Source organism: the organism of the source record quoted next, unplaced genomic scaffold (genome assembly GCF_019419815.1).
Source record: "Pyrus x bretschneideri cultivar Hongxiangsu unplaced genomic scaffold, Pyrus_bretschneideri_v1 Contig16, whole genome shotgun sequence".
Lineage (NCBI taxonomy): Eukaryota > Viridiplantae > Streptophyta > Magnoliopsida > Rosales > Rosaceae > Pyrus > Pyrus x bretschneideri.
Genome location: NW_025999457.1, coordinates 6,360,567 through 6,379,055, shown reverse-complemented (window position 1 = coordinate 6,379,055; position 18,489 = coordinate 6,360,567). Strand labels below are relative to the sequence as shown.

At 34.6% G+C, this 18,489-nt stretch overlaps 1 protein-coding gene across 2 annotated transcripts; it reads right to left on the bottom strand.

Moving 5' to 3' along the window:
* Positions 1 to 13,968: 13,968 nt before the first annotated feature.
* LOC125475771 lies at positions 13,969 to 16,699 on the bottom strand. Of its 2 annotated transcripts, none has more exons than XR_007257184.1 (2): positions 14,947 to 16,699; positions 13,969 to 14,769 (listed from the first exon to the last, which is right to left on the bottom strand). XR_007257184.1 is itself a non-coding variant. In XM_048581085.1 (2 exons), exons 1-2 carry the CDS (start codon positions 15,030 to 15,032, stop codon positions 14,206 to 14,208), a joined length of 588 nt encoding a protein of 195 aa, XP_048437042.1. In that variant the 5' UTR covers positions 15,033 to 16,631; the 3' UTR covers positions 13,969 to 14,205. The 2 variants fall into 2 exon arrangements, 1 of the variants encoding a protein (XP_048437042.1); XM_048581085.1 differs by having other exon boundaries at positions 13,969 to 14,707; positions 14,947 to 16,631.
* Between the last annotated feature and the right edge of the window lie 1,790 nt (positions 16,700 to 18,489).

Here is an 18,489-nt window from a genome sequence, read left to right as displayed (position 1 = left end):
AAGGCCTGCGGGCCTTGCCTACATTTCGGAGTCCAATAGGGTGTGGTGGTATCATTGGTCCATTTAGACGGCTTAGTCCAATTGAGAGTCATTGAGTCCATGACCAGAGTTTTAGGGCATTTGTATTTAGATTAGTCTTACTCCAGCCCTATAAAATTCATGGACCCATAGGGGTCTAAAAATCCTTTTTTTTTTTAAATAATAAATATGTCATTAATATTTTCATAACGAAATCGGGTGAAAATAATTGGACGATGAGATTGGTTTAGGAGCACTAATAATAGGTTTGAGCTGTAAATATATTATTAAGGTGAAAGAAGAAAAAAAAGAACAGATGAGCAAAGTGGGCCTTTGCTTGATTGTTCCGAAGTCGGCTACATGGCCAGGCCTTATTATTCTTATCCAGGGCCAGGCCTTATTATTCTGTTCTTAGTATTCTTATTCTTATCCAAGGCCAGGCCTTTTTTTTTTTCCGTTGTGGTGGAGGGAATCCATGTGCACAAGCACAACCCCAACTCAATACAAAAATGTCATGAAGCTCATAGAAAAGAGTAGCCACTTTAGTGTGTTTGTGTGTGTGCGCGCGCGTATTTCCAAATGCATTCTTATTCCAATGCTTAGCTGTATGAGCAAAGTTACAACACAAGTTACCAAATGAAAATGATAATCCCACTTTTTTTGGTACAGAACCTTGTTTAATCATGTCAATTGTTTATGTTTGATTTATTTAATTCAATAATAAAAAAATAAAGAGGGGTGTAGAGAATGAGATCAATTTTTTGCACCCAAAATAAGTGTGGCCTCTTCATGGCTCCAATTATTGACTGACACATATTAAGTTTATGACAACAAAATTAAAAAAACTTAAGTTTATAAATACGTATCTGTTAATGATTGGAACCATAGAGAGGCCACACCCATTTTAGATGTAGAAGATTTGATATGTAGAGAATGGAGAAAAAGGTGTGTAGTACTTGAATTCAATATTTATCCAAATAAAAACTTAAATAAAATAAGGGGCGTTTTGATATAGGCGCCTCGTTTTTTAATTTTTTAGACTAAACATACACCCCTTTTGAAAATTTGAACAAACATTTTCCTAAAATTTTGGTTATTAATTTCAGTTTTTCACATAAGTTCAATTTTGTTTAGAAGTTTTTCACGACTTTTCCTGGACATTTTGTTTCTTTTTCTTTTTCTTTTTTCTTTTTTCTTTTTTGTCCTATTCCCTCTTATCCCTATATTTATGCAATTATCCATCTCTATGCATTTTTTTTATTGTTTGTTATAATTTTACTCTTTTTTTTTTTTTTTTGTGAATATAGTAGAATTTATAAAAAAACAATTGTCAGATTTTATTATTTAGAAGACCCAACACATAATAAAGATTTGTTTAATTATATAGCTACATCTAGTTACCTATAATATGGACACATTTAGTTTTATAGTGAATTTGATTTTTTGTATTTCTCGGTACATTTGGAATGTAAATGTACCAAAATGGTTATTTGATAGAGACATTTGGTTTTGTGGCACATTTGTGATTTTTTGCTCATTTGGTCTTTTGGTACATTTGGAATATAAACGTATCAAAAAAGGTTACCTAACAATGGGCACATTTGGTTTTATGATACATTTGAAATTTTGGTATATTTGGTTTCTCTGTACATTTGAAATCTAAACAAACCAAAAGTCGATACTTTTGTTCTCAAATGTACCATAAGTTTTAAGTATATTTTTTTATATATCTATACGTGAAAAAAATATGTACTGAAGACTTTTTATTGAGACATTTTTAATAGAAAGAGAATTTTTTTTTTTTAAATACTGATAATAAGGTAATGAGGAATTAGTTAATTAATTTTTTATTTTATTTTATTAAATAAATGTCATTTAATGCGTAGAAGGGGATTGACAAAATTAAATTCCTATATTATAGGCAATTAGTTGCTAAGCTACCTTATGCCTCTATATAAATGCATTTAAATTAATGACATGAAAATTAAATAAATAGAAAATTATTGAGGTGGCAATTGATCAAAGCACCTTAATCAAATCTTTAAAAAGAATGAATGTTTAATCTAACAACTATAGAAAAGATGTAGGGCATTCTAATTTTCTCATAAAATAATATTAACCAAATAACTACCAAATAACTACTTAAACTCAAAATTTAATCCAAATGCAAATTAAATATTCATCCAAATAAAAACTTAAATCAAATAATATTAACCAAATAACTCCCTTAACTCAAAATTTAATCCAAATACAAATTAAAGAAGCCATCCAAATAAAAACTTAAATCAAATAATATTAACCAAATAACTACTTTAAACTCAAAATTTAATCACTATTCTTCTGCATATCACTCGATGTCATACTTCCACTCCGAAAACACCCAATGAAGATGCCATCGATGAACTTCATCAGTTTTGGGTCCATTTCATCAATAATATACTTACCATGTTATGCAAAAAATAATTAACTATTAAACATTACAATATACTATTTAACAAAGAAAATTATTAATTTACTAATTCACGCTTACTGATAAGTCATCCAACATAGACTTCTTCAGCTCATTCGACACCATTTTCCAACATGCCCACTTCGTAGAATAATTGTTCTACACTAATAACCCAACGTCGTGCCTACGCATGGTGTGCACATCCATCTTAGATCCCCTGAATTCATCATAGATGATTCGCTTAGGCCGACCATCAATCACCATTCGGGCCGGCACCAACATTCTATTGGTTTTTTTTTTCTATGGAAAAAATATAAATTTCATAATCAAACTAAGTAATTAATCCAATAAATTTTTTCAAGAAATAAAAAAACTATTAAATGCACATAAAATTTAGTATTGCCTTACCAAGATCCTTTTCACTAGCATCCCTTAGTTGGAGGAGCAACGAAATTGGCCATGGTACAGAAAAAGTAAAACAAGAATTGGTATATGAGTGGTTTGGAGAAGTAAAAAAAAATAGGGGGAACTTTAGGATTTTGGGAAAAAGTATGTGAGGAAAAAGGAGAGTGAATTTATGATTTTAAAGAACTAGTGGGACTTTTGCGTGACGAAATCTTCGTTGCGCAAAGTCCGCCATAAATATTTCGCCTTAAAATGCTGATCGACTCACTTTGCACGATGAAGAATTTGTCGCTCAAAACTTTGTGCGACGAAGGATTCGTCAATCATACATTGTAGTAAATACTTTGTCTTAACTTGGTCACCGACCGTTTCAGGATCACTTGCGCGACCAAAACCGCGTCGCAAAGGCTTTGCGGGAATTTGTTCATCATGTGAGATGTTGTTAAATACAAGTTTTATTGTTTGGCTTCCCTTGTCAAATCTTGTATTTGCTACCACACATGCTCATAGTTTAGAGTTAGGGTGCAATGCTAATCTAGAATTACTACAGGGGATTGAACTTGTCAAAGCACAAGCCATCTTTATTACAAAAAGTTTGAATTATACATTTGCATATACATGTCAAACTTATTTTTCCAGATTCCTTTTGTCAAGTGTAGTTGTCTAGTCACAGTTTTCGTCTGTTTTCAAGTTGTCTTGGCATGCAAAATAAGGCAACCCAAATGGGCCATTGGCACATTTTCCTGTGCGTGAATTTCCCACCCTTGATTTGAAAAGGTTTCTTTGGCTTATGACACGTGTCCCCTTCTTCCTCTTGTCTGAAACATCCAGCTCTTCCATTAAAAGAGGTTCTAAAGGTTCATTTGGGTTAGGGTTTTCAGATTTTTAGAAAAATAGTGCATTTAGCCTACAACTACCTCTTAAGCTTCTACACCAAAACCTTAGCCACAAAACCATTTCATGCATAAACACCAAATCACTGCATATTAGGTTGCATGGTTTTAATGGTTTTGCATTAAGCTTTTGGTCTAAACCTAAGTTTTTCATATCCTTCATAGACAAATCTCATAGATTCATGTTAGGTTCTTCTTCAACTGTTTGACTGAACAATCTGATTGGCCAGTTAAATCTAAATCTATTGTGCATATCATAAAATCATCACATCATTCATCGTGTTAATCTTAGTGCCACAAGGTGATGATCTTAGGAGGAGCTGCCACTTTGTGAAGAAAGCTACTCTATAGATAGAGATCTAGGAATTGAGCTTGTGTGGTCTTTGTATGAGCCTTTGTTTACACTAGTGGATTGGACTCAATGGAGAGTCCCCGATTTTTAAACCTAGAGGTGGGTTTTTCTGGCCAAAAACTTCCTTGTGTTCATTACTTTACAAAGCTTTATTTATAACCTAGTTCGAATTAAATATTGTAGGGTTTGCTAGTATTGACACTTTATTAATCAAGCGAACTTAACTCAAGTACTAATACTATGTTTGGATGAGAGAAATAAACTTGGAATTTGGTTGAAAGTCTGAATTTATAAATTGACATGCACTAATTCCTTTGTTTGAATTCATAAACATAGAAATTTATAATTTCCACATGGAAAAAAACTTGGAATTTGGGACCTCCAATTCTCAAATTTAAATTCCATGTAAATAGGTGTCATTTCCCAATTTTTATGATTGATAATTTAAAAATAATAAATTTTGTATTCAATTTCATTGTTCTTTTAGGTTAACCAAACAAAAAAATTCACAAATTCTAGCAAATAAAATCCCGTCATTTCAATTTCCGTCATTTTAAAGTTCTTTAGTAATATTAAATTTCTTCATCCAAATATAGTGTAAGACTAAAACTTAACTGAAGTTCACATTGTTAAGTTTTAACCTTTTAAGTTTGTCTGATTTATATGCTTATGGGATTCTAACAATTTGTACTCAGTTGACTAGTACGTTTGGCTAGTCAGTATAGTTGCTTCTAAGTTTTTATTGTACCGTATTCTAGCTGGTACCAATTTCAGATGTTGGCACCAAGTGTCCACCTATCTGCGTTTTTCCTCGGCCTTTGCACGACGAACAGTTGATGTCATCGTGCAAAGGCCTGTTGCGCGACTAATCATTTTGGTCATATAAGGCTTTTAATAATTTTTTTGGTCAACATGTTTTGTGCTATGAGACCCTCGTTTCATGACATAATGTCCCATTACATGACTAAATGTGTTGCATCACGTAAAGTTTGGTCGTGCAAATAGTTTTTTCTACTAGTGCATGTAATAATACAAAAGGACTATTGGCTTATCTCATAAAAAATAAAAAATGAACTAATTTTGAGTCCCAGAAAGTAGATTTCACTGGATAATTTCATCACTGTATAAATGTGAAGAACACTAACAATAACAGTTACTACCTCAAGTTCATAAAGTGGAGGATTGAAAGAATTCGGTACTCTAACCCAAATCTTTGTAATCTAAATAAATTAGCAGAACCTTTCATATAAATATTTTTATATGTTGGATTCAATACATGTCATTCATAGGAATTGTTTGGAGCTTTTTCACTTGTTTTTAGCAGACGATTTCATCTAAGGGAATTGTTATTGACACTCCAAAAATCCCATTCTACACTCCAAATTTTCTATATTTGGGAAGAAAAATACACTTGTGAGGAGTGTAGAATGAGATTTTGGAGTGCCAATAACACTTCCCTCATCTAATCGTAGTTATTGTATTAAAGGGAGTTTTATTCCTTTTCCTAGTATCAAAACGAAACCATATATGATTTATATAATTTGCAGTTCCCTATAGGTTGATATATTCAAACAACAATTTTCTTCTCAGTCACATCATCACACATCCTACCTTCTACACAACACCTATGATTTACAACGTGATCGTATACACTATCAATTTCACATAACTAAATATCTTGTCATATAGATATACAAGGTCTACATAATACTTCTAATGGGGTTCCAGGCTCATATTTTCATACTAGTAATCATAGATATCACTTATATCATCTAGAAGTTTAATAAACATGTAGGTCACAGTAAGGTGTCACTTGCACATAACACGAGGTGCACATCTCCATTATGGCCCGCTGACTGGAGTAAGCATGCTAAACTGTATTGGTCTCTATTAATACCAATTTAGTATTTGAGAACAATTTGGATCATTTTACTAAAAGTCAACCCTCGCTCAGTGTGGTCAATAGTATGATCAATAACTCTAGTAATCCATTCTAGAAGATCCCTACGTTGGATTTCCATTTCGTAAATCTCTAAAGTCCTCAAATATTATGTACAACTACATACTATTTCGTGATGATCCAACGGTCAAATCGTATAATCAACAATCCTAGTAATCTAATCTGGAAGATTTATATGTCAGATTTTCGATCCGTAAATTTCGAAGGTCCTCAAATATTATGTACAACATCATATTATATATTTGTGACGATCCAACGGTTGGTTCTTCATCTACTACAAAGGTCAAGTGGCGGTCATTTACGAACTAGGCTCAAGCAACGAAATCTAATCAAACGAACATTGAAATTAGTCTAGGAAGGCAAGGTCAGGTCACTGGCCACGCGCCATTGCACGCAACAGTCGATAGCCTCAACTCGTCGAACTTTTTAACTATAATTCAAATTTTATTAGCATGAAGATCATGATGAGTAGACCATTTTTCATACCTTCACCAGAGCTTGGTTTTGATCGGAGGACGGCCAAAATGACCGTCAAAGCTGTGGCCACTCCGACTAATGATCAGCACTTAGGGATCTTCTCCTGGGATCCTGAACTGTTAACTGGTGGTGATGGTGAACCTCGAAGTGGACGAAACGGTTGTTTCACTATCGGAAAAGCTCGAAACCTTCAAACTTCGTCTCAACGAAAAATATGGCCAAACGTCGAGAACTGTGGCTGGGGAATAATCGTGGAATGGTACTTAGTCGTTTTGCCGTGTTAATTTCAGGGTTTAGTTTACATCACAAGAGTCATTTGCAGGTTGAATTAAGAGGGCCAGGTAGGCCTGGCAAACGAGTCATGTCTGTCATGTTCGTGTAACACTTGTTATCTCAACGGGTTGTATCGTGTCACACCCGTTATCTTAACAAGTCCTTAACAGGTCGGGTCACTTTACCCAACGAGTAAAGTGACCCAACCCATTATGACTCGTTAAGAAAAATATTTTTTTTTCTTAAATTTGCACATACCACACACATTGCTACATAAATATTACTTCAAAACATTAAAACACATTTGTCGTTTAAGTACTACATCTACACTCGAAAATAAGAGCCTAATAAACAAACATCCATACACTACTAGTCTATTACAAAATATTAAATGTGCAAGGATATGTAAAATGAAAGAGTTTTTGTTTTTAAGGTTGTGAAGCCTTTCTCAAAAGTTTAAACCTTACCAATGGAACTCAAAGCTTGCATGTTATTCCTTTTACAAAATCCTCAATTTTCATCGATCATTATGACATAAGATTTTGTGGTATCCACTAGTATAAATATTTTAATTGAAGATCGAATTCATTCATTGTATTCAAATAGGGTCAAGGAGTGTAGCTGTAAAAAATCATCAAAATCGGAGTTAAAAGAACCGTTAAATCGTGATTTTAAATTGATCACAGTCGAAAAGTTTTGTCCCGTTACTTAATATCTGAATGTTTGTTTTTTGCAATTTTTGGCGTATGCGATCTCGAAGTATATACAAACATGTTTGACAGTTGGATCGTTGAAACTAGTTTCGTAGAATGCGTATCCCATCAAAACAATGGATTCACTAACACTTAAGAGTTTATTCGTACTTTCATTAAGTATAACATAAGATTTTGTGGTATCTACTAGTGTAAATATTTTAAATTGAAGATCGAGTTCATTTATTGTATTCATATAGGGTTAAGGAGTGTAGCTGTAAAAAATCATCAAAATTGGAGTTAAAACAACCATTAAATCATAATTTTTTGTTGATAACCGTAAAAAAGTTTTATCCCTTTACTTGATCTCTGAATGTTTGTTTTTTTACGATTTTTAGCGTATGCGATCTCGAAACACGAAGCATATACAAACAAGTTTGACGGTTGGATTGTTGAAATTAGTTTCGTAGAATGTGTATCCCATCAAAACGATAGATTCACTAACACTTAAGAGTTTATTCATACTTTCATTAAGTATAACATAGGATTTTGTGGTATCCATTAGTGTAAATATTTTAAATTGAAGATTGAGTTCATTCATTGTATTCATATAGGGTCAAAGAGTGTAGCTGTAAAAAATCATCAAAATCATGATTTTTCGTTGATAACCATCGAAAAGTTTTGTCCCGTTACTTGATCTCTAAATGTTTGTTTTTTGCAATTTTTGGCGTATGTGATCTTGAAGTATATACAAACATGTTTGACGGTTGGATCGTTGAAACTAGTTTTGTAGAATGCGTATCCCATCAAAACAATAGATTCACTAACACTTAAGAGTTTATTCATACTTTCATTAAGTATAACATAAGATTTTGCGGTATCCACTAGTGTAAATATTTTAAATTAAAGATCGAGTTCATTCATTGTATTCATATAGGGTCAAGGAGTGTAGTTGTAAAAAAATCATCAAAATCGGAGTTAAAATAACCGTTAAATCGAGATTTTTCGTTGATAGCTGTTGAAAAGTTTTGTCCCGTTACTTGATCTTTGAATGTTTTTTTTTTGTGATTTTTTGCTGATGCAATCTTGAAGCATATACAAACAAGTTTGATGTTGGATCATTGAAATTAGTTTCGTAGAATTCGTATCCCATCAAGTTCAATGGTGTGAATGTGTGTGTGTGTGTATATATATATATTTATTAAGTAGATTTAAATTTATTTATTTTGTACGTATAACACTTAAAAAATTAAATGATATGTATATTTAAGTCGACCCAATGGTCACCAAGTTTTAATATTTAATTTAATATATATATATATATAATTATTATAGTTTTTAAGGGTATAAAATTGTTAAATTAATATATATAGTTATTATAATATTTTTTAGGGTTATAAAATTATAAAATTAATATTTTGTTTATCGTGTATCGTGTTACCCACGTGTAGACCTGAACCAACCAGTTGTCTTAACAAGTGTTTATAAGGTTACCCGATAACGACTCAATTCGTTATCGTGTCAACCCAAATACTTGTTAATTTCGTATCGTATCGTGTCGGATTATCACGTCGTATTAAGAATTGCTAGGCCTAGGGCCAGGTCACATGGGACAGTCATAAAATGGAAGGCTCCTCTAAAAATCTGGGCCTTTCTATATATAGAAGGTCCAAATGACCAAATTGCCCCTGAATTTGTTCACTTATTTCTCTTTTGTTACAACTCCAATTTGCGAACTGTTTTCACCAACGCGTTCGTGGGATCGAGTTCTACCCAAAAATTCCAAGAGTGACCCCAAAAGGTTTACAGATTTTAAATGACTAGTATGGAAAATTGACCTTTCAGTAACTACCTAACAAACAATCATTGAGTACTACGGTCTAGTGGTATTCCTCTTCACTTGTAAGTAAAAGGTCTCAAGTTCGATTCTCGCCAAAGGCAAATTTGAACCATATTATTGCTAGCTTATTGTGAGGCTAGCTTTCTCCCCCCCTCCAACTCTCTTAGTGTAGATAATATCGTTTGTTAAAAAAAAAAAAAACACTACTTAACTAACAATCTCAAATTTATGAAATATAAAAATAAATTCTAATAAAATACGAATTACGAAAATCGAACAGCAAATCTTTGAGTATGAGATTTCACAGCAACGGTGAAAACGGTGTAAAAAAGGGAGTTACGGTTAGTTCAAATGTGCCGGTCAGAGTTAGGTCAAGAGTGATGACTTCACGTTGATGTCACTTCTTACCCAGAAAACTGCTGATTTTTGCGCGGAAATTCCAAGTTCAAGGTACTGACTTACTGTGGCTTTAACTTACCCTATACTCAACGGAATTGAACATACAATATGTGGATTTCATGGTACTCGGAGGGAGTTACAATCCTAAGTACTTATTTTGGGATTAGATGCGTGTACGAAAAAAGAATAGACCCTTAAAGTGACGGGTTTGTGAGGAGTTTTTTTATTAGAGCAAGACTAACAGCAAACCTTAATTCTAGTGCTTTGTAAACTATATTTGTAAACTATATGATCTGTTACCTATAAGAAATAAACTTGTTAATCAACATTTAAGTAAGGGTAATGCTAGTTAGCCTAAATTGTAGACTAAATTTACAAATTAAATGATGCTACCAATAAGAAATAAGCATGTTAATCGACACGTAAGTAATAATCCAATCATTAACTTCTAAGTCATTTAGTTTACAAAATTTTGTCTACACATTTAGTCTCTCTTGCATTACTCTTAAATAATATTCAAATCATCAACTTCTATGTCATTTGATTTACAAAATTAGTCTACAAATTTAACTTCTATTGTATTATCCAAATCACAAAACAACGTTTTAAATGTACATAAACTCTGTTAAGCCCTTTTCTTCCTCTAACAGCTTCAACGAAATCAAAATCCTAGGCCCTTGTTTGCAAGTTCAAAATAAAAGAAGAGAAAATATGACTTCTATGTTTTAAAGTGAAGGTTGGTACTCACCTTTTTTTTTTTTTTTTTTCTTTTTTTTTTGCAAAGCTCACTAACCTATTCCAATCCTAATGAAACCCTCATAAACATATTCAGTAAAGAAATTACTAAATATATTTAAAATTTGTATATTCGAGTTATTACAATGAACTTGATAGAGTTCCGAGCAATAAGTGGCGATTATCGATTTTCCTGTTTGACTTGGCTATTTATAGACCCAAACCTCGCAGGCAGCTGGGAGGGGAGGTTGCAGGCAATACTAAATAGACCTTAAAGTTTTGCTAGTAATGGTTCGTACCAGTCTCCTTAGACCGCTCACAAGTAGTCCAAGAGGTCTCTGTTGGTAGAAGCGCAAGAGCGTTAGACTCCTAAGGGAAGACTCCAAAGAATTGGCTTCCAACCAGCTTGGTCGGGTATGGGTAGGTGGTAGGACACTATGGGCCCAACGAGCACCATGGCAGCTCGAAGGCCTTATACTCATATGGCAAGCAGGTGCCGCGCTCCTTGGGGTACTCTGTGGAATGCTCACGACGTTAAGGGCAAAATCGTTATGGTGAGCTGAAGGCCTACATGCCATTTATAGGAGTCAAATGGGTGTACAAGACCAAGTAAAACTTGGATAGCACATTCCAAAAGCATAAAGCTAGACTAGTTACAAAAGTACAGACTTTATTGAACCTTTGCACCCGTTACTCGGTTTGATACAATTAGATTTCTCACTGCATTCCCAACTTAGAAATGTTGGAAGTTATTTAAGTTAAATGTCAATTCTGCATTCCTAAATTGTCTTACAAGAAAAAGCATACGTAGATCAAACTGAGGGATTTACTGTGCTAAATGCAAAAGACAAGGTCTACAAGCTTAAAAAATAAATGTATGGTTTGAAATAAGCTCTAAAAGTTTGATATGGAGAGAAGCTCAAGTGAAGCAACATTGTGTACACAAAGTGAAAGGGTGCTGAAACTCTCATTGTGTACATTTATGTAGATGGTATTGTCTACATAGGAAGTGATAAATCAATGCTAAAAAATTCAAGGCAAAAATGATGAGGAGGTATAAGATGACAGAGTAGGTCTACTTCATCATTGCCTTGGCATAGGGATTGTGAAAACAGGTAGAAACATCTTCATTCACCAAAAAAAGTATGCTTTGACACTGTTGATAAGTTTAAACTCAAGAACTCAAACTTGTGAGTATTTCATTATCTGCAAATGATAAGTTGTGTATAGATTGAAGTGAACATGCAGATGAATCTATCTACAGGAGAATTGTGGGAAGTTTGCTATATTTAACTGCCATTAGACTAGATTATGTTTGTAGCAAGTTTACTTTCAAGGTTCATGCACAACCCTACAAAGAAGCATTTTGGAATCACAAAAAAGTATTGAGATATGGTGGATGCACGGCCAGGTCCTGCACATCAGTTTTTTTTTAATTATTTTTTTTTATTATATTAAACTTTTATCATTTTTCATTAAAATTTAAGTGTTTTTTTAATTAAAGTTTAAGTCATTTTCATTAAATAAAGATATTAGATGTTTTTTTTGTTAAAATACACTTAGCCCAAGACCTTTTCATTAAAGCTAACTAACTCTTTTTTTTAGGAGAAACGATAGTGGTTTTATTCAAAATATTAAGAACACATACAATCATCAAGGAGAGCATGCAGAAGAAAATCTAGAGGCTCCTCAAACCAGCAACTGGTGAAATTAGACAAAAAGATCAATTTGGCTATTCTATGTGCCGCATCATTGGCAGATCGGCGAACATGGCAAACTTTGGACTATTCAAATCCCTGCAGGCGAGTTTTAATATCATCAATCAGTAAATCAGTTGCAGGAGAACCACTATGTAAACTGCCTTTAGCTTGGACAACCAGTACCGCATCAAACTCCAAGATAACAAGCTGCCAATTTTTCTGTGCAGCCAACTAAGGGTTGGTTTGGTAGTGCTGTGCTTTGAAAAAAAACTGCTTCTGCTGTGCTGTGAGAATAAGCGGCTGTGAAATAAAGCAGCAGAGTATTTGGTAAACTTTTTTGTAAAAGTGCTTTTGAAAAAAAAAAAAACAGTATTATAGTGTTTGGTAAACTTTTATGTAAAACAGATGTGAAAAAAAGCCAGTTTTTCAAAGCTGGATTTTGCAGCTTCTTGTTTTTGGCTTTTTTTCACCCAAAACTGTGGAAAAAAGCTAAAGCTGAATGTTTACCAAACACAAAAACAGCTCCCAGTTTTTTTTTATACCAGCTTTTTTCAGAATCACTTCAGTACCAAACCAGGCCTAAGGCCCTTCTCGAACAGCAAGAATCTCAACCGTGTTAGGTCTAGTCACGTGAGTTACTTTGCAAGCAAAACTTCCAGTATAACTACTGGCTTCGTCACTGAACACCACACTGACGCCCCCAGAATTTGTAGATGAGCTAAAAGAGCCAACTACATTAATCTTGTTCCAACGCGCTGGGGGAGGGAGCCAATGAAAAGGAGGCTGCACATTAAACACGTGAGGTACTTTGCAAGCAAAACGTATTATTACATATATTAGGCATGTTTTACTTTTTTATTTTTTATTAAAAGAAATGTATACATTAAGCATATTATGAAATTTATAGGTATATTAATTAGGCAATGAATTTATATTAGGAAAATTAACTAATCATAAATAAATTTATATATAGGATCAATATGTTATATGATTTAAAGTTAATTTACTTATACTTACGGAAAAGTAAATTTATAATTGTCTTAGTCAACTTTGGAAAGAAAAACTATTGTTTTCAACCCACAAATAGTGCACCTATTATTTGAATTTGAAAATTTTCTTTTTTGGTCAAACGATAAATTATGCTAAATTAGCCATAGACGGGGTTTGAACCTACACCGTCATACAAGAGCTCAACATTTTTCCACAACTGTGGTAAAATGCCACTTGCTTTGAAATTTAAAATGTTAGATTGCTAAAAAAAAAAAAAAGTAGATGAAATAAGGATTTAACGGGAAGATAAAAAAACCCTGAAATCATGCCTATTAAAACTCAACGAAATTCACTCACCATTATTGTAGATAATAATATGATTCATTAACATAATTAGTGTCTAGTGGCATAAGCTGTAAATAATTTGTAGTAATAGGTTACTTCCTTGCCTACATGTCAAAAAATTAGAATTTTGGGTTTTATTTGGATGTTAAGATAGTTGGGTTTATGTTTAGGAAACCAGAATTATAGGGGCCTATATAAATAACACAAAATTATATGTACAAAAAATTAACAAAATCGGAAACCATCTTTAAGAAATAGAAATCAATGTTTTGATTGAATACTTAATCATCACTCTCAATCAAAACATGAAATACTTAGTTATCGCTGTTAATCAATGTTTTTGAAAACGAAAGAACAAAGGAAGGTCGCTATAAGCTTTACGTTTGTCGTACTAAGACTGATCCCTACGTGTATATCTATGATTGATTTTTTTTTTTTTGGTTAAACTGGAATTACTCTAGGGCAAAGCCAAAATACACCAAAAAAGCCCACACAGAGGATAAACAATGCTACAAACCAGAGAAACAACATACAACAGAGTGATACAGGGTTAAAGACCAACACAGTCAACAACTACATGTCACCCTAAATCACTCCAACACCGACTCTAATTAATGTGGGCAAGGTAGACCATCTTTGTTCAAAATATGTACAATCGAAGATGGGGGTCTTTCGACCTAAGTATAATTGCTCATCTCCGAGTACTGCGCAGAAGCTAATCTATGAGCCACCATATTGGCGGATCGAGGAACCCAAGACCATCTACACTGTTGGAATGACCCCTTCAGCTGCATAGCTTTCCAAAGCACCGGAACTACCTCCCACCTTCCCTGGTAAATGGAATTACATAAGCTAGAGACAACTTCCTTTGAATCTGATTCAATTATAACCTTCCCTAACTCCAAATGATTAGCAAGCTTGCACCCTTCCAAAATAGCTTTTGCCTCAGCTTCTTGCACTCCCTCCGCCAAAATACTTTGCTTTTTAGTAGCAATAAATTTGCCATTAGAGTTGTTGATCACCGTGGCCACATATCCTTTTTTCGTTATCGACATCCAACTTGCATCAACATTTACTTTGTACCATGAAATCTCTGGTGGAGACCAAACCGAGATTGATTGAGAATCTCGAATCAAATTTGCTTGATTACCTGGAGAAGTTCTCGATCCCACAGCAACCCTGTTCGACCTTTTGTTAGCCTCCATGAAAGCAGCATGGCCATAATTAATTTTATGAATTACCTACAAAGGCAACACAGTTTTCTGATTGAAAATAGCATTACATCTCTTTTTCCAGACATTCCAACATGTGAAAGCCACTTATGATAAAATTCGGTTCTTATCTTGCTTACTTCCCATATTAGCATTAATTAAAGAATATAACCAATTTTCAAAAGTATCAATTTCATTTCGATTCACCTTGTAATTAAGTTGACCTCCAAACCAGATAGGCTGAACCCATGGACACAACGAGAACAAATGCTCCACCTATTCCTCTTCCTCATTACATATAGGAGCCTCCATGCTATGAATCCAATGATAACCAGACTTAACCGTATACTTACATCTTTTTTCTAAAGGCCAAATGAATCGATCATCACAGGAAGGGTCTCCAATTTGTACCTTTTTTATCTGTTCCATCTCACGTTGAGACAGACAAGAACTAATGGGTTGGAGGTCCCATTCATGAGAATATGGCCTAATTATGGAAGCAAAATTCTGGCTCCAGTTTATATTCGAAGACTCTGAAGGATAAGGATGTCTCTTCGGCAAAGAAGGAATCCAACGATCCATCCACAGCCTTATATTTCTACCATTCATCACCTGCCACTGGCCTCCTCTCAAAAGAATCTCTCTCCCTTCCAATAAACTTGCCCAAGCCCCCGAGGCCCAACTTCGTTTTCTAGCCTCGAGAAATGAAGAATGGGGAAAGTATCTCACTTTCATTAATCTGACCCAAGAATCATGCTCCATCAACGTTCTCCAACATTGTTTTGCCAACAAAGCAACATTAAACTCTTGTAAATTTCTGACTTTCATGAATCCGCTTATCCTCATTATTTTGTCCCCACCAAAAACCCGCAATTAGAGAATCCAGTTCCTTACAAAAATGTTCAAGAAATTTGAAAATATTCATTGAATAAACTGGAACAGCTTGAGCAACAGCTTTAATCAGTACTTATTTACCCGTATACGACCACAATTTATGTTTCCATCCCTAAATCTTTCTCAATAATCGATCTTTAATATATCCCAAAGCTTGACATTTAGACCTACCCCAAATTGTTGGCAGACCCAGATAAGTACCAAGGTTATCAACAATGGGCATCCTAAGTATCCCACCCATCTCCTCCATAACTGTCCTTGGGGTATTTGCACTAAAATAAGCACTTGATTTGTTAAGACTAACCTGCTGACCCAAGGCAGCACAATAAGCTTTTAGGATCTGCACAATATTCCTGCAATTTTGTTGTTTTTTCCTGGAGAAAAATCAAGGTATCATCCGTAAAGAACATATGCAAAATGCATGGACTAATTGAACTAATTTTTATTCCGCTAAGATAATTCAAATCGATCGCTATTTGAATAAGCGAAGAAAGAACATCACTTACGAACAAAAATAGATAGGGTGAGAAGGGATCACCTTGACGAAGACCCCAAGACGATAGAAATTTCCTGCCAGGTTTGCCATTAATTAAAATAGAGAAATCAACAGTCACCACACACTTCGTGATTAAATTTACCCATCTCCTACCAAACCCCATGGTAATCATAACCTCCTCCAGGAAGTCCCACTCCACCCGATTGTAAGCCTTATTCATATATAGCTTAATATCCAACTCAAATTTTCTTTTTGTTCTGCTGAGTTTCATGGAGTGGAAGATCTCATGGACAATCAATATATTATCTTGAATTTGCATGCCTGCTACAAAAGCATTCTGCATAGGAGAGATTAAATTTGGTAAGAGAGGTTTAAGACGATTAGCAAGGATTTTTTAGAGTACCTTATAAGAGAAGTTACACAGGCTAATAGGCCTAAATCGCGTCACAGTCTCCAGGTTCGGTACCTTAGGGATGAGAACAATCTGTGTGTTTAACTTTTTAGGGCTAATCAATGTTTGATTTATGTTTGTTTATTTGGCTTATGTCTCAATCAAATTGCTACACACCACCCCTTGTTAATGCCCAGCCAACATACGAACAACCAGATTTCTTCATCAATTTCGGAAGATGCAATTATTTGTCTTTTATTGGTGAGTCAGTTGGGGCCTATACTGAGAAAACTTAATTTAAGTTTAGTTTTGCCAGTCATAGTTAGGTAGTTTCGTTTATTTCACTGTTGGGTTAGGTTGAGTGACTCGTTACCCACACCAACTTAATTGTATTCTCCTGCCAAAATTTATTGTTGGTTGACTCATTAAATTATCATTAATTATAGAATTAATTCTATAACAACTCTTAACTTTAGTACGCTCTCTCAAAAAGTGAATTAAATTTTTAACTGAACCACCATATATAGGACAATTAGTATCCAACGTCATTTTCCTTTTAAATCTTTGTTGGTTGGTTAGAATTTTATCTCAAATGAACAACCAAGCAAAGACTTTTAACTTTGGTGATATGTGCAACTTCTAAAGAGGACATAGAGATCGAAGTGGATCTCAGTCCCAAATTGAGTTATATTGCCAATGCCTAGTAAATTGTGATTGCTCGTTGCCGCTAGTGACACATCAAAAAGGGGCCTTTTTTAATGGTGGCTAATATGTTGAGATTAGATTATGCCTTCGTAGGGAAAGAGAGGGTGGGTGACGAGGGATGGAAAGGGTGGTATGGAACTATGGATGAAGGAAGAGAGGTGAAGGGAAGGGCGGGCTGGAGGAAGGAGGTGGTGAAAGTTGTTATTAAGTGTTTTTAGCATTTATGGGGAGCTCCTAATATAATTTTGTATTTTTTTTTTCGTTAAAATTTAACTTTACAATAACGTCATTAGAGATGTTCAAAGTCATTCCAAATTAAAATTTTAGTTGAACTAACTCATAGTATGAAATAATAAAATGAAGGGTAAATGACAAAAAACTACCTCAACTATTGGTGTCACGACACTTTCATACTTAGTCTTTTAAAATTGATAATGTCATACCTCATCTTACGAATTTGTGACAATGTCAGACCTCCGTCAGTTTTTCTGTTAATTTCTCTGTTAAATGCTGACGTGGCTAAAGACAGGGTCCACTCACCAATGCAACTGGATTAAAAAATAATTAAATATTAAAAAAATTAAAAAATTAAAAATGGCCTGGGGGTGCGGGCCTCCCCTTTCCTCCACCCGCACCAACCTTCTTCTTCTCTTCAACAACCACCAAACTCTTCCTTGCCCCCCCAACCTTCCCTAATCCACCCCTATCCCCCACCTCGTCCCTTCCCCTACCTCTTCCCGTCCTTTTCAAACCCAAACCCTAACCCTAATTCCCTATTTTCAAACAGAAAACCCCAACCTTTCTCACTCGTCCCCTTAACCTTCCCCAGCCGTCCACCCTTCCCTACCCGACGCAAGAAGAGAGCTATCCCTGGCGAAGAGGTGGCTGGGAGGTGTCATGGGAGCGTCCATGCAACAAGCCCAGAAAACAAGTTTGTAAGCACTGAAATCTTTGCCATCAAAACCCGATCTCGGCATTTGCCAGAGAGCTACGCGGAGATGATTCTGGGGTATTTGGACCCGTCGGAGATTTACAAATGGGCGAAGCTGAATCGGGCGTTTCGCGGTGATGATTCTGGGTTTTGTTTCTTGTTTTATGTTTGGGTGCCGAGAAAGCGTGGGAAAATTGGGAAAGTTAGAATCTTTGAATTGAATTGTATCATTGTGGTGTGGGTTTGATTGGTTTCTCTGTTTTCTCATCTATCGAATTTCGTTTTCAATTTTTGTTTAGCTGAACCTTGGGAAGGAGGTGGAGATGGAGGAAG

What these genes read in the sequence shown, in the direction of transcription:
- LOC125475771 (XM_048581085.1), bottom strand. Translation starts at nt 15,032, where the DNA reads ATGAGGAAGAGGAATAGGTGGAGCATTTGTTCTCGTTGTGTCCATGGG. An exon ending in GAGGTCAACTTAATTACAAG is followed by an intron (nt 14,708 to 14,946) that starts GTGAATCGAAAT and finishes AAGGTCGAACAG; the next exon opens with GGTTGCTGTGGGATCGAGAA.